This window comes from Marmota flaviventris, chromosome 5 (genome assembly GCF_047511675.1).
Source record: "Marmota flaviventris isolate mMarFla1 chromosome 5, mMarFla1.hap1, whole genome shotgun sequence".
NCBI lineage: Eukaryota > Metazoa > Chordata > Mammalia > Rodentia > Sciuridae > Marmota > Marmota flaviventris.
Window position 1 is genome coordinate 71,906,120 of NC_092502.1, and position 14,239 is coordinate 71,920,358.

At 48.0% G+C, this 14,239-nt stretch overlaps 1 protein-coding gene across 4 annotated transcripts in view; it reads left to right on the plus strand.

The window, feature by feature from the left end:
- The window catches only part of Sil1 (SIL1 nucleotide exchange factor), a 318,102-nt gene that overhangs the window by 268,748 nt on the left and 35,115 nt on the right, over window positions 1-14,239 (plus strand). For 3 of the 4 annotated variants that reach the window (XM_071612325.1, XM_027927476.2, XM_027927475.2), the window contains 3 exons: window positions 8,608-8,704; window positions 9,152-9,316; window positions 11,904-12,425. In XM_071612325.1, coding sequence (XP_071468426.1) covers window positions 8,608-8,704; window positions 9,152-9,316; window positions 11,904-12,260 — 619 coding nt within the window. In that variant the 3' untranslated portion in view covers window positions 12,261-12,425. Of the gene's footprint in view, window positions 1-8,607; window positions 8,705-9,151; window positions 9,317-11,903; window positions 12,426-14,239 lie in introns of those variants that run through there. The other variant, XM_071612326.1, reaches the window with a different exon arrangement.

The following is a 14,239-nucleotide window of genomic DNA, read 5'->3' on the forward strand; positions in this document are numbered from 1 at the left end:
CAGATTTGGGACTGGTGGGTATAAGCATCTTGAAAGATTTTTAGATCAATATCAGAAGATAATTTTCTTTTTAAAAAATATTTATTTATTTTTAGTTGTAGTTAGACACAGTACCTTTATTTCACTTATTTATTTTTATGTGGTACTGAGGATCGAACCCAGGGTCTCACACATGTGAGGTGAGCGCTCTACCGCTGAGCCACAACCCCAGCCCAAGAAGATAATTTTCTAGCAATCAAAAGAGTCTAAAATTAGCATCAGACTGTCTTGTTTGATAGTCACTGTCTATCACTCTAGTCTTTAAGTACTGGACAGCCAGTGGTCAGATATATGGTCTGGATCAAAGAGTAAGCAGTGAGTCTAGTTAGGTTCTCAGAACATAATCATGTGGGGCAACAGTAGGATTTTGAATCTACATCTTTTGGGATTGTGATTTAGCATTCCCCCAAAGAAGTGTTCCTTGGAGAAATGTCTGATTCCATGGTAGGTTTAGGAAAAGTGAGGTATCTTGTGTAAGAACATCTTGTTCCAGAAAGTGGGGAAGTACTCTCAAAGAATAAGGAAAACATGTCAGAAAGACCCAGAAGCTAGTATGAAAAGGCAATGGTGATTACTTCAAGAATAATTTGAGGCTTGAAATAATGGTAAAGGTAGATTTTATCCCATAGATTAAATAAAAATCCATGATTCATACTGATACAAATGAATGGGGAAGAAGTAAGATCTGTTATTTCAAGTAGAATACCAACAAAGATGGGCTGGGGTTGTGGCTCAGTGATAGGGTGCTTGCCTTGCACATGGGAGGCATTGGGTTCAATCCCCAGCACCATATAAAAATAAATAAATAAAATAAAGGTATTGTGTCCATCTATAACTAAAAATGTTAAAAAAGAAAAAAGAACTAGTGGTGGAGTTCGGATATCATTTGAGAGATGTTGTAATAATAATGAGGTAAGAATTGTCAACAAATGCCAAAACTAGGAGTGATGAGGAATAGTCTGTATTCTTAGAATGTCTCTCTATAAAATATTTATTCATTTCAAAGAGATAAGTAATATTTTATATATATGTATGTATGTATGTATATGTATGTATGTATATATATATATATATATATATATATATATATATATATATATATATATGTTGTAAATGGACACAATATTTTTATGTGGTACTGAGGATTAAACCCAGTACCTCACAGTGTTAGGCAAGTGCTCTACCACAGCCCCAGCCCCAGCCCCAAGATTAAATAGTATTTTTTAAATCTTTTTTTTTTTTTGTAGTTGTATATGAACAGCATGACTTTATTTTATTTGTTTATTTTTATGCAGTGCTAAGGATCGAACCCAGTGCCTCACACATGCTAGGCAAGCGCTCTGCCACTGAGCTACAGGCCCAGCCCCATAAATAGTATTTTTAAGCAAAGAAATAAGTCAGATATTCCCATAACTAAGAAATCAAAGTGAATATGACCCATGGTGAGAGGGACATCATGTGCCCCTGATGGGATATTCTTATACAACATTGTTATAGTAGTATTCCTGTCCAAATATATGACCTCAGTCTAATCATGAGAACACATCAGACAAATCCAAAGTAAGAGATGTTCTACAAGTGACCTGCAGTCTTAACAAATGTCAATGTCACGTAAGACAAAGAGTAAGGAAGTAAGAGTCGTAGAGTTCTGGATTTGCTACTTCTGTGTTGTGTGGGCCTGGACGGGACCTGGGACAATAATTATTTTCTTTTTCTCTTTTCTTTCTATGGTTATGATACTGGGGTTAGAACCAGAGCCTCATACACATAGGCAAGTGCTCTATCACTGAACTACATCCTCAGCCATTTTTATTTTATTTTATTTTCGAGGTACTAGTATTGAACTCCAGGACACTCAACCACTGAGCCATATTCCCAGCCCTGTTTTGTATTTTATGTAGAGACAGGGTCTCACTGAGTTGCTTAGTGCCTCACTGTTGCTGAGGCTGGCTTTGAACTTGTAATCCTCCTGCCTCAGCCTCTCTCCACTGTGATTATAGGCGTGTACCTCCACACCCAGCTCATTTTTGTTTTATTTTGAGACAGGATCTCATTAAGTTGTTCAAACTGGACAACTGCCTCATCCTCTCAAATAACTGAGATTACAAGTATGTGCCATTTTTGTGCCTGGCACCCAAAATTATTATTTTTTTTCTAAACAAGACTGTTATTGGGACAGTTGGCAAAAATCTGAGTATCTATAAATCATTATATCAATGTTAGTTTCCTAATCTGCTCGTTGAGTTTATGTTCTTAGGAAATATACAGTGATACATTTTAGGGAAAAAGGACATTATATCTTCAGCCTGCTCTCAAATATTTCAGAGAAGAAGGTATATATGACTACTTACAGAGAGGGGGCTGGGATTTAGCTTAGTAGTAAAGCAGTTGCCTAACATGTGCAAGGTCCTGGGTTTGATCTCCAGCACTGCCTCCCCCCCCCAAAAAAAGTACAAAGAAGAAAATGAAAAGGCAAATGTGGTAGTCAGGTGTGATGAAGCACATCTATAATCCCAGCAACTCAGGAATCTGAGGCAGGAGGATCACAAGTTTGAGGCCAAATATGCTTCCCACCATATTCAGGTGGTATGAGGCTCATGTTAGAGGCCAGTTTATTTCTCTTTGGGGTTTCACTTTCATGTTGAGAAGAAAAGGCCAATGTGGTAAATGTATTTTTTTTTGGTGCGGGGGGAATACTGGAGATTGAAGTCAGGGGCACTTGACCACTGAGCCACATCCCCAGTCCTATTTTTTTTTTTTTTTTTTTGTATTTTATTTAGAGACAGGATCTCACTGAGTTGTTTAGTGCCTCGCTTTTTGCTGAGGCTGGCTTTGAACTCATGATCCTCCTGTGTCAGCCTCTCGCACCGCTGGAATTATAGACATGAGGGACCCCGCTCAGCGGTTTTTTGTTTTTTATATTTTTTAGTTGTAGATGGACATTTTTATTATATGGTACTGAGGATTGAACCCAATGCCTCATAAGTGTGAGGCGAGTGCTCTACCACTGAGCTATAACCCCAGCCCCAATATGGTAAATGTTAAAAACTGGTGAATCTTTATAGGAACTTTTCTGGGTTTTTACTGTTCTTGCAAATCTTCTATAAGTTATTTTTCTATGTGATTACTTTTCTGTACTTTTTAAAATTCCTAGTCTAAAATGACTTAAGAAAAATAAGTGCCCCAATTGATTGTGAGGCAGGGCCATATTTGAAAGCTACCAAGTGTCTGTCAGAAAGATGATTTGCTCTTCTTCCTCTTGAGTCCCCCTTTATTGTGCTTTGTTTGTGTGTGTAAAGAGGCCCTCTTGTGAGTATTGTCATAGTTGGGAGTTATAGGCCCTCACACTTACTTAAATGAATGGTTTCTGATTGGGGACTGTCAGTGAAGGGATCAAGTAATGGCCCAGTGTGCTTCCCACCATATTCAGGTGGTATGAGGCTCATGTTAGAGGCCAGTTTATTTCTCTTTGGGGTTTCACTTTCATGTTGAAGAATCAGATGTGAATTACTTTTGATTGGATCTATTCCATTTTTATTCAAGTGGGTAATTGTATCCTGACTGATCCTGTCCATCCCTGGATGTCAGTCCCTCTTGAACCCTGTTCAGGATTACTCCTGCTGCAAATGTGTGTGTTTCACAGCTAATCAAGGCCATATGTTGGGTATAGACAAGGTGGAGCCACCAGAAAAAATCTCTGGGCAAGAAGGTGAGCACACACAGCTTCAGCAGGCAGGATCATGGGAAGATCATCACAATCACCCTGGGATGTGCCTCTGTCCTACTGTATGGCATCTTCTTAGGGCATTTAAGAAAGTGACTTGATTTCTTGTCTGTTAAGAGACTGAAAAGAAGGAATGTTTGTTCCACTTAGAATAAATGTGATGAGGCCTCACAAGAGAGTACATTTCTCATGTGTCCTGTGGGCATGCCTGAAGTCTAGGCCCTGTTTGGGAGTCTGGCAGATGCAAGTTCTGCCTCAGAGTTTTACTTAAGCATTTCTCTGGCCCCTATCTAGCCCTTTCAACCTCAGCTTTATTTCCCAATCCCAGATCTATGCCTTTTCCAATTTTTCTCCTTTTCTATTGATTCACACTTCCTTTTCTTCTCTTGTTTGGTCTCTCCTTGAGCAGGTTTCTGTGCACACCCAGATGCTGTGCACATACCCTGGTAGCCTGGTAACCCATGCAGTGGTTCAGGATCGCACTCTTAAAAGGACCCACACTTGGTTTAGTATGCTACTCTTGCCATCTTGAAATGTCTAATAATCTTTGAACAAGGGAACTTGCATTTTCATCTTGCACTTGGGCCTGAAAATGATGCAGCCAGTCCTCAGTGTCAGGGATGGAGATCTTGGACCTCATCAAGCAGCATTTCCATGCACCCCTAGCCTGACTTGGCTACTCTCCTAAGGTCAGCTCCTCTCCTACTTCTCTACCCACTTACTCAACTTTAGTTAGCTAAAATATGACCTTTGATACTTGACACATTGCCCATATTGCTGTCACTCTGATCTGAAATGTTTGGTTTCTGCATATGCAGTCATTTCCATTTCTGTGATCCACTACACCCATCCCACTCCCCTTCCCCCCAAGATTTACAGAGTAGCAGCTGCTGCTGTCCCTCTGCACACAGACAGCTGACTCGCCTGCTGATTGTGAACATCCCAGTAATCCAAGTGCTAATGGTATTTATTCAGTTCAGCCGGCTTAGCCCTGAACAAGGTTTATTCTCATTTATCAAGTCAGAGACGAGCTATGTCCTTAATATCCTTCTGTTGACTTTGAGTACACTAGTACCACTGGTGTTGCTGAGGCAAGCCAGGCCCCTCTGCCTGTTTAACCCACTCAGATCCCCACTGTCGGGATACCCACCTTCCAACCACAGCATTGGCCCTTTCCGGGACATGGGACAAAGCTCTAGTCCAGAGCCCATGAGCTGAAAAGAACAGGGCTGGCATTATGTGCTTGAGGTATCCGAACTGAATAAAATTGTGTTGTCATGGATATGGTCAGGCCTCTTTGTATAGAAAACTCACTATAATTAGAGCCTTTTGACCTCAACACATGCTAGTATCTTGGCATTCACTAAGCAGCATTCCCATGCTTAACATAGGATACTTAGTTCTCCCTCTTAGGTGAGGAAACCAAGTCAGGGGACTTGCCCAAAGTCATCAGCCATTGTTCCCAGAATTCCCACCTAGGGTCCTCTAGGCCCTGGCCTTTGTACATCCTCACATCTTACTCTGAGCTATTTTTGTTATCTCCCCCAAAGCACACAGCTGGGAGCGTTGAGAGTCCAGGGTTGAGAGGCCTAGAAAGAGAGAGTCTGTTTCTGGGAACAGGGTGGTGTCACCCTAGCAGCAGTTTGCACAGGAAGCACCCAGCTCTGCTGTGCCTGCCTGGATGGACTGAGGGCCATCTCAAAACTCAGGCCTGGTCTTTCTCATCTTCCCTCTGCTCTTTCCTCAGCTCTTTAACTAGACAGCACTAAAACGCTGTTCCAGAAGGGTGTTTTATGGAACCTCTGAGACTGTGAGCAACCTGGGGTAAGACTCATTTAGTGTAGGCATCTCCTTTAAGCTGGTCATGTGAAAAGGACAGGTAAGGCACAGGCCCAGGCTGCCAAGGCTGTATCCTGCCCAGGCCCACATTTGATCCATATTCTTGCATACCTATCCAGGCCTTTCAGAACTCTATCATAGGTGAAAATGTGGATTTGTTACCTGTGAAATTGACTTTAGCAACTCACAAGAAGTCCTTAGTCATTCTCTTTCTCTGGTTCATTATTTTATTTTATTGTTTGGGGACCAGAGATTAAACCAAGGGGTGCTTAACCACTGAGCCACATCCCCAGCTCTTTTTAATATTTTAAGTTACTGAGGCTGGCTTTGCACTTGCAGATCCTCCTCCCTCAGCCTCCCAAGCGGTGTACAAGGGCCACCATGCCCAACTCTCTTTCTCTGGTTTACATCCCCTGTGTTTGAAATCCATTCTCTTCTATTCTAAATGGACTGTCTTCCTGGGGAGGGTTGGGAGTTAGCCTGAGGGAGAGTGGGCTGTTGTTGGCATGGCTGCAGGTGCTCTTGGAGTATGTCAGCCTACCTTCTGAAGCAAGGAACTTCTCTCTAGGTTGTGGTCCCAGTGTACAAAAAGGAAAGGCTCTGGTTGCTTAGCCCCGGGTGATCAACTTAGGCCATGGTGACAGCACTGTGACAGGCTTTGCAGGCCATCTGGAGAGGCCTTGTTTTTCATTGCTCTGTGGCCCATGAAGATAGGGCTCCTCGGAGGTGCTCCCTGAGGCTGATGTGCTTTTGAGCCCCATAGCCTCCCTTCTTGGGAAGGCAGAATTTGGCGTTTATATGAATTTCACAGCGTGGTTGTCTTCTCTACTAGACCCTGCCTATCGTGGGTGAGCGTTCCTTAGGCACTGATGGCAGAGACAGCCCTAATTAGCTCACGCATTTGATGAAGCAGCTGCCTTTCTCAATTTGGGGGAGCAGGGGACAGGGGAGAGGCTGTGCTGCCAGGCCCCTGCATCGGGCTGCCTGCCTATTTTGAGAGGAGCTGTCAACCCTCCTTCCCCAGGGACCCTAGTCCACCTCCAAGCTGCTCCCCAGGCACAAAGGTACGATTGCTGTGGGACAGGCCAGCACCCCCACACATCCTTTCTGTTGAGAGGATGTCAGGAATGCAAAGGGGAGGGCTGGGGCTATAGCTGAGTGGCAGAGCGCTTGCCTAGCATGTGTGAGACACTGGGTTTGATCCTTACATCACATAAAAATAAATAAAATAGAGGCCCTCTGTCCATCTACAACTACAAAATAATAATAATAATAATAATAATAATAATAATAATAATAATAATAATAATAAAAATGCAGAGGGGAGAGGAGTCACCTATTTTATAGCAGGAAAACTATAGCCCCCTGTGCTAGATCTCCTTTGGGTTTTTAAGCTGAGTAGGAACAGAAGGGGTAGGCCCCCTCATCACTCCATTTGGCCACCTTTTGAGAGCACTTTTTACATACTGGGACATCTCTTTTTATCTGCCTCCCTTTTCTTTTGCGTTTGGGACCAGGAGCCACCTCCCTCTGATTTTTGTCTGCTTCCTCTACTGTGTCACACTGTCCAGGATGTTGTGAGGGCTTCCTGGATAGGAGGATTGGGCCTTAGGAGGAACAGATGCTTTGGAGTTTCAGGGGGCTGGTGAAGGTATGGCAGCTGGAGACTGAAGGGGACACTGGTACACTCTGGTACCATTTTGGGCTATCTGGGTGGGTCCTGTCTGACCTGAGCCCAACCTTCCCATGATGCTGGCCTCAGGCTTTTTGTAGTTCTGCCCTCTCTGTCCACTGAGGCCTCATCAGTGAGGTGTTAACTTGGAGAGCCTTGACCTTCCCTGAGGGCCTGACCAAACTGGTCTCTGTGCTTAGCATTTAATCTTTAACTGATCATTAGTGTGATCTTAGAAAGCAAGGGGCCAGCAAAAGAGTAAGTTGCTAGGGTTCCTCGCCATGTCCCCTGCCTGGCACTCAGCCTATTCGAAAGCCTTCTCTTCTTTCATCCAGGAAAGCTGGACCTGAAATGTGTGTTGTTTTTGAGACAGATTTTTTGTTTGGTTGCTTTTGTTTGTGGTGCTAGGGATTGAACCTAGGGCCTCATGTACACTTGCCACTGAGCTGCATCCCTAATCCCATGAGATAGGGTCTTGATAAGATGTCCAGGCTGGCCTTGAACTCAGTCCTCCTGCCTCAGCCTCCCAAGTAGCTGTCATTGCAGGGATAGGCGGGGCTGAAATATTTGTTTAACAGCATCACTGTGTCTCTGTCTCCAGATGGGTAGTGGAGGTGCAGAGGCAGTGCTGGGTTTTGTTTCTGTGTTGCCTTCCTGTTTTTCAGCCCATATATGGTTGTATATGTGTGTTTATTCCTTCATTCCCTAGTGTGCAGGGCCCTGTGATGTGGCAGGCTCTGAACACTGAGTATCTGGGGACAGAGAAGGTCATACACAGTAGCTGCTCTCCTGCAGCCTAGAGGGAGGTGCTGTTTAGTCCTGCATGAGGACCTGCATTAGCATTCAGGGGTTCCCTGGAGCTCCTTCTTCCCACCTGCCTTCCTCCCACACACATTATGCATGCTGTCTAGTGCTGATAAGTGGCCTTGAGGCCCATGCCCAGAAGGAACAGACCCATTCATTATTGCCCCACAGTGTGTAACATGCCTGGCCTCAGGAGAGAAAGACCATCCAACATTTGCTTGGGAGCATCAGGGAGTGTTTTCTGTAGCAGGGACACTGCAGTAGAACCTTTGAATGGCTGCTTCAGTGTGGGAATGTCCTTATAGTAGTAGAAGTGACTTACCTCCCAGATCACCCCAGCCCACTAGTGCTGGGGAGCAGCAGGTTAGTACGAGACCTTCAGCTCTGTCATCTCTGTCATAGGCCGTTGCACTCAGGTGGGTCCACACCTGTTAGTGTTTGTTTCTCCAGCTTGCTGGTACTGTTTCATCTCCCTGGCATCTCCCAGGGCCAGGCAGGACAGTCACACTTTCCTGTGTTTCCTCCCCAGCAACCCAAAGGTCCAGGTGGAAGCTGTTGAAGGAGGAGCCCTACAGAAGCTACTGGTCATTCTGGCCACAGAGCAGCCTCTCACTGCCAAGAAGAAGGTAAATTTCTGCCCCTCCCTTCAGCCCAGCACACCTGGGGTCTGAAAGGAAAGGCTCCCTTTTCAGTACTTGCAATCCTTGGGGCTTGAGCTTCATCCATGGGATTGTGTAGAGAAGTCATGCTCAACTAAAACAGATGGCAGTGTGTTGAGGTGTCTGGAGGCTTGGGTGCAGCTCCTGCAGGGCGGCTTTGGGCCCCATCCCCAACTTCCTGCCCTGGGCTTCCGTTTACTCACCATTTGTCTGCTTGGTGATATAAAATGTATCTGAGGTCTGTCTTGGCACTCACAATCCCGAGTTCTGGTGTATAGTTGGACCCAAGGGGATTGGGGAGTCAGGACCCAAGGGCTGGGCTGGGTCATCAGGTCACCTCCAGCTGCCTTTTCTGGGCTTTGAGGTAGGTCCAACTCTGTAGGACCCCTCACATGTCCTGCCTGTGCCTCCTAGGTCCTGTTTGCACTGTGCTCCCTGCTGCGCCACTTCCCCTATGCCCAGCAGCAGTTCCTGAAGCTGGGGGGACTGCAGGTCCTCAGGGACCTGGTGCAAGAGAAGAGCACGGAGGTGCTGGCTGTGCGTGTAGTCACCCTGCTCTATGACCTGGTCACTGAGAAGGTGAGTGCCTGGGCCTGCCCTGCCTCCTCTTCACTTTGCTTTTTGTTTCCCTCTGGCCATTCAACTCAGGTCTTCTCCCAAATTTTTTCTGTTCCATCTCTCTGTCCAGATGGATGGATGGATTGATGGAAGGAAGAAATGTGGGACATTGGGGAGGAGGTCCTGTGGGGTGTTGGCACCTCAGCTGAAACTTGAGGGTAGGTGAGAGGAGATGCTGGCAGTAGTCAAGACCAAACATGCAGGCAAGGGTCAGCACAACTGAAGGCCAGAAATAGCCATGGGGCTGGGGTTGTAGCTTAGGAATAAAGCACTTGCCTAGCACAGGTGAGGCCCTGGGTGATCAGGGAGACAGGGCCATGACATCTTTCTGCAAACAGTATGGACAGGGCCATCCTCCTCTAGGGAGGACAGTGGAGGGCAGAGGGATTTTGAGGTGAAGTGGGTAGGCTTCTTTCTTGAGGTTCCTAAGGAAGAATGAAGAGCTCTCCAGATGCTAGTTTACCTGCAGGGCTGCTGTGTACCACAAGGCATTGGTTGGAGAGACAGCAGTTGAATTAGGGAATTCCTTGGGAAGTGTGGACCACCTCTTCCCCAGACCTTCTGCTTTTCCTTCTTGGACAATGGAGATTCTTCCAAGTGACTGAGCCTTGGTGTCTGGGCTCTAGCAGAGGTTGGCATTTGCTTGAGGTAGTGAGCCTTTGTCCTCTGAAGTGTGCATTGGGACTGACCTGGCCTGAAACTCCTTCCACAGTGTTTACTAGGGGTCTATCCTGCCCAATGCTGGGCCAGGTGCTGGGGGAATAGTCTTTGGCCCATGTCTTCCCAGGGCTTCCAGAGAGATGTTTGTGAGAGAATCTTCACAGAACATGTAAGCCTATGGTCATGGGAGGCAGGTACAGTGGCATTGAGCTCTGAGGGGTGAGAGGAGCTCCCTGGAGTTGGGGTTGTGTGGTTATACACCCTGACACAGGAGCTGCAGCTACAAAGGCCCTGGGGGGCAGGAGTGGCAGCAGGCGCTGGAGTAAGGGGCAGAGGCCTAGCCCAGGCAGTGCTTGATGTCTTAGGGAAGAGGTTTAAGGAAATGCCAGGTGGAAGAGCTTGGGTCTGGCAGCCATCAGAGGACTGGAAGAGGCAGGTTGGGAGCACGAGGGGGGGCTGCAGACATTCAGCAAGGAATAGGACGTGTGTGGAGGCAGAGGGGAGGATTGGGTTGTGTTTGGGAGGTAGAGCTGGCAGGACTTTTGAGGATAGGGTAGAAAAGTACCTCAGCGTCTCTCTCAGCCTTTCTTGTCCCTCTTGCTCCTCTGTGGCTTCCTTTCCAGCCCCCAGTAGACCATGGCTTTATGCTACCACCGGCATCATCAGGTGGTCCACCACTATCCCTGGTCTTTGCCTGGGTATCCCTCTTGCCTTGCCCATCCTCCCAACACTCCATCTCCCCTTGGGTCAGAACAGGGTTTCCTGCTTTTTTTTTTTTTTTTTGTTTTCTCTCACAGGTACATTTAGTGCAACTGTAAGGGAAGTCTTTCCAGCCTCCCTGATATTTGAAATAAGCTGAGTACTTGGCTGGCAACCTGGAAGGCTTGGTTTCCACCATATTCTATTGATAGAGCCAAGGCTTTGCATTTACAGACAGGCTGAGCATGTGACTCCCTGCCCAAACTTTTCCCAACTCCCCTGTCCCTCAGCATAAAGGCCACTCTCCTTAGAGGGACATTCTTAGAGGTCTCTGTGTTCAGGGACCCAGTCCACCCTTGGGACCCTGTTCCTGTGTGACCAGTACCATGTGCCATTCTTAAAACATGAGGTTTGTCCCAGGATTACTGTCACAGTCCTTCCATGTGGATAGGCCCTTCATCCTGTCCCCTTGGACAACTCCTGCTTACCTAGGAATCAGAGCAATTACATCCTCTGCTGTCCTCCAAGTCCTGACAGCAGCAGTCACTCCCTCAAGCACCAGTAGAGGGACAATGATGACCAATAATAATGCCGATAGAGCCAGTATTTGGTGTCATTGTACTTGGTATGGAAGCTACAGTTGAGTGTGCTGGGCACTGGCTGCACTCTCATTTTTCCACTAGAGTGAGACTCTAGTGACTCCGCTTGAGAGCTAGTGGCCTTGGGTCTCGCAGAGGCTAAGGGCCAGCCTGCACTTATTCAGCTAGTCGTTAGTGGAGCAGAATTTGAACCCAGCCTGTCTGCGCCTGCGCTGCACCACAAGGGTAAACTCATCATGCTATTTAGGAATTATTTTTCTGCAATAACCTGGGAGCCAGGACCATGTCCCCATCTTGATTTCCCAGCACCTGGCATAGTGCACAAAAGATATGGTAAGTAGATGAATGGGTGGATGGACAGAAGAGGGACACACAGATAGATGGAGAACTTATGTAAAGCCAGGAATCCAGTTGACCTCCCAGGAAATCCTTGGAGGCCCAAAGGATAGACATAGACAGCAGGTGGGCCTCCTGGCTTACCTCAGGCCTTGGCACCTGAAAGGCAGAGACAGTTTGGGACAAGCTGATTGCTCTCTGTGTTTTCTCCCTGCCATCCCACCCTACCTGGTGCATTGCTGTATGGATGGCAGATGTTTGCAGAGGAGGAGGCTGAGCTGACCCGCGATACATCCCCAGAGAAGTTGCATCAGTACCGCCAGGTGCATCTCCTGCCAGGCCTGCGAGAACAGGGCTGGTGTGAGATCACAGCCCGCCTCCTGGCTCTGCCAGAGCATGATGCGCGCGAAAAGGTGCTTCAGACGCTGGGAGCCCTCCTGGCCACCTGTCGGGACCTCTATCATCAGAACCCCCAGCTCAGCAGAACACTGAGCAGCCTGCAGGCTGAGTACCAGGCACTGGCCGCCCTGGAACTCCAAGAAGGGGAGGATGAAGGATACTTCCGAGAATTGCTGGCCTCCATCAACAGCCTGCTGAAGGAGCTTAGATGAGACTCTGGCCCTGATGCCAGGACTGGACTGAGATTCTGCTAATGAGGCTGAGGGCTCCCAGCTAGGTAGCCCTCCAGGGGACATCAGGCAGGAGGGAAGATTTCCCTACTGGGGCATGAACTTCACCAGGGCAGGGCTGGCTTGGCCATTAAATGAAGACATGAAGGCTGTCGTCTGTCTTCCACGTTTCTGTGTAGACTGGGCTCAGCCTGTAGCTGGGTTCCATGCTTTGGAGGCCTCAAGGGTAAATGAGTCTCTGGGTAATGGGCCCCTTGTGACATGTTGCATGGTCAATATGGCCATTCACTGAGAGGCTCCATAGGAAAGATTTGGGCTCAGGAGTTGGAAAACTCTGGCTCTTTACCATGCAGTAGCTCTGTGACATTGGGAAGTCACTTAACTCTTTGAACTTGTTTCCTCATCTGTCAAAAAAGAGTTTCATTACAGGGAAGAGAATGTGCACAAAGCACTACACCAGTGCCTGACACCCAGGCTTGCCCTGTCCTCACCTCAGCAATGAGGGAAGGTCTGGGGGATCATCTCACCACCCCCTCTATCTGAGCCCATGAAGCAGCTTCAAGGCTACCGGCACTGGTGAAGCCCTAGGGCATCTCCACACAAGATGCTGTGCCAGCCAGGCAGCAGATGGGGCTAGAGCTGCTGGAGCCATTAGTGCTGGGGCATGGGTGGTGGAAGGGCACTGTGGGTTGTTGGTGGGATTCTGGAGGCCCTTGGGTGGAAGTCTTACTCTGGGAAGAGAGCGATCTCGCTACAGCTAGTAGAGGGAACCCAAGAAAGCCATGCCACCCTTCTGTCTGTGCCCTTGTCCCTCCTCTGTGTTCTGGCCTGTGCCAGGCCAGCCTGAGAAGGAGGCAGGGGCAGCCAAGCCTGGCAAATCAGGCCCAGCCCCCACTCCAGCAAGGCTGAGCACCAGGCTGGGAGCTGCTGCAAGTTGCCATGGCAACCCCAGCTCTGGGCTTTCCTGATTTGGATTCTGGTGCATTTGTTTTTCAGCCTTTCTCAATGCACCAGAGGCTCACTCCCGCTGGCTCAGGCAGCCCGTCCTGGCCTCCAGTCAGGAAGTCAGGAAGGCCAGTGCAGGCCACGCCTCTCCTCTCCCTGACATCAGTTCTAACTTATAGAAATCTCAGCTTCACTGAGCTGAGGGGAAACTGAGGCCCAGAGAAACATGAGATAAGTGGGTAGCCTCATTCCTTGTAGTCCCTTTTCTGGTTCTTCTCTGCCCATCTCTTGCCCACCTTCCACTATGCCCAGGAATTATGGGGAAGAGGTGTGCAGAGCTGCTTCCAGGGGAGCAGGAGGGAGCAGGAGTCCAGGCTAACTCTTTGGAGGGACAGTTTCCCCAGATGGGATGCCTCTAGGCTTGGGCATACTGGGCATCAGCCTTGCAGTCTACCAACTGTTGGGTACCACTGCCTTTCAGCCTTTAAAGTCTCTCCCAGCCTCGGGGATGTATTCTACAGAGGTGGCTTGGGAGACTAAATGATCTGCCTGAGATCATACAGCTTGAGTCCAGAGCTGGGACGTGCTGCGCCAACTATGCTGCAGAAGGCTGTGTGCAGCTAGGGGAACAGTGTTCATATTGACAGGCTGTAGAAACAAGCCCAGGAGAGATGGCATAGCTGCTGTGGCCACCCAGATGGGACACAGTTCAGAAAGGTCATGCTGGGTCCTGGCCAAAGCCAAGGTCAGACATTCTGGAGATGATGTCAGCAGAGTGGAACTGAGAGGGGGATGATGCTACCCAGGCACACAGCCCTGGGAGAGGGGAGGCTTGAGGTTGCTGCTGGGTATGAGCCTGGTCCAGGCTTGTCCTTGCAGAGGTGAACACTGAGATGTGGAGCAGATGCAGGCCTTGAACAAGGGCTGGCAAGAATATAGGAGCTGTATGAGGCCCCTGGGGTGGTGGCAGGACAAGGCTGGGGCTAGAGATCCCGGAGCCCACGAGGCCTCTACAA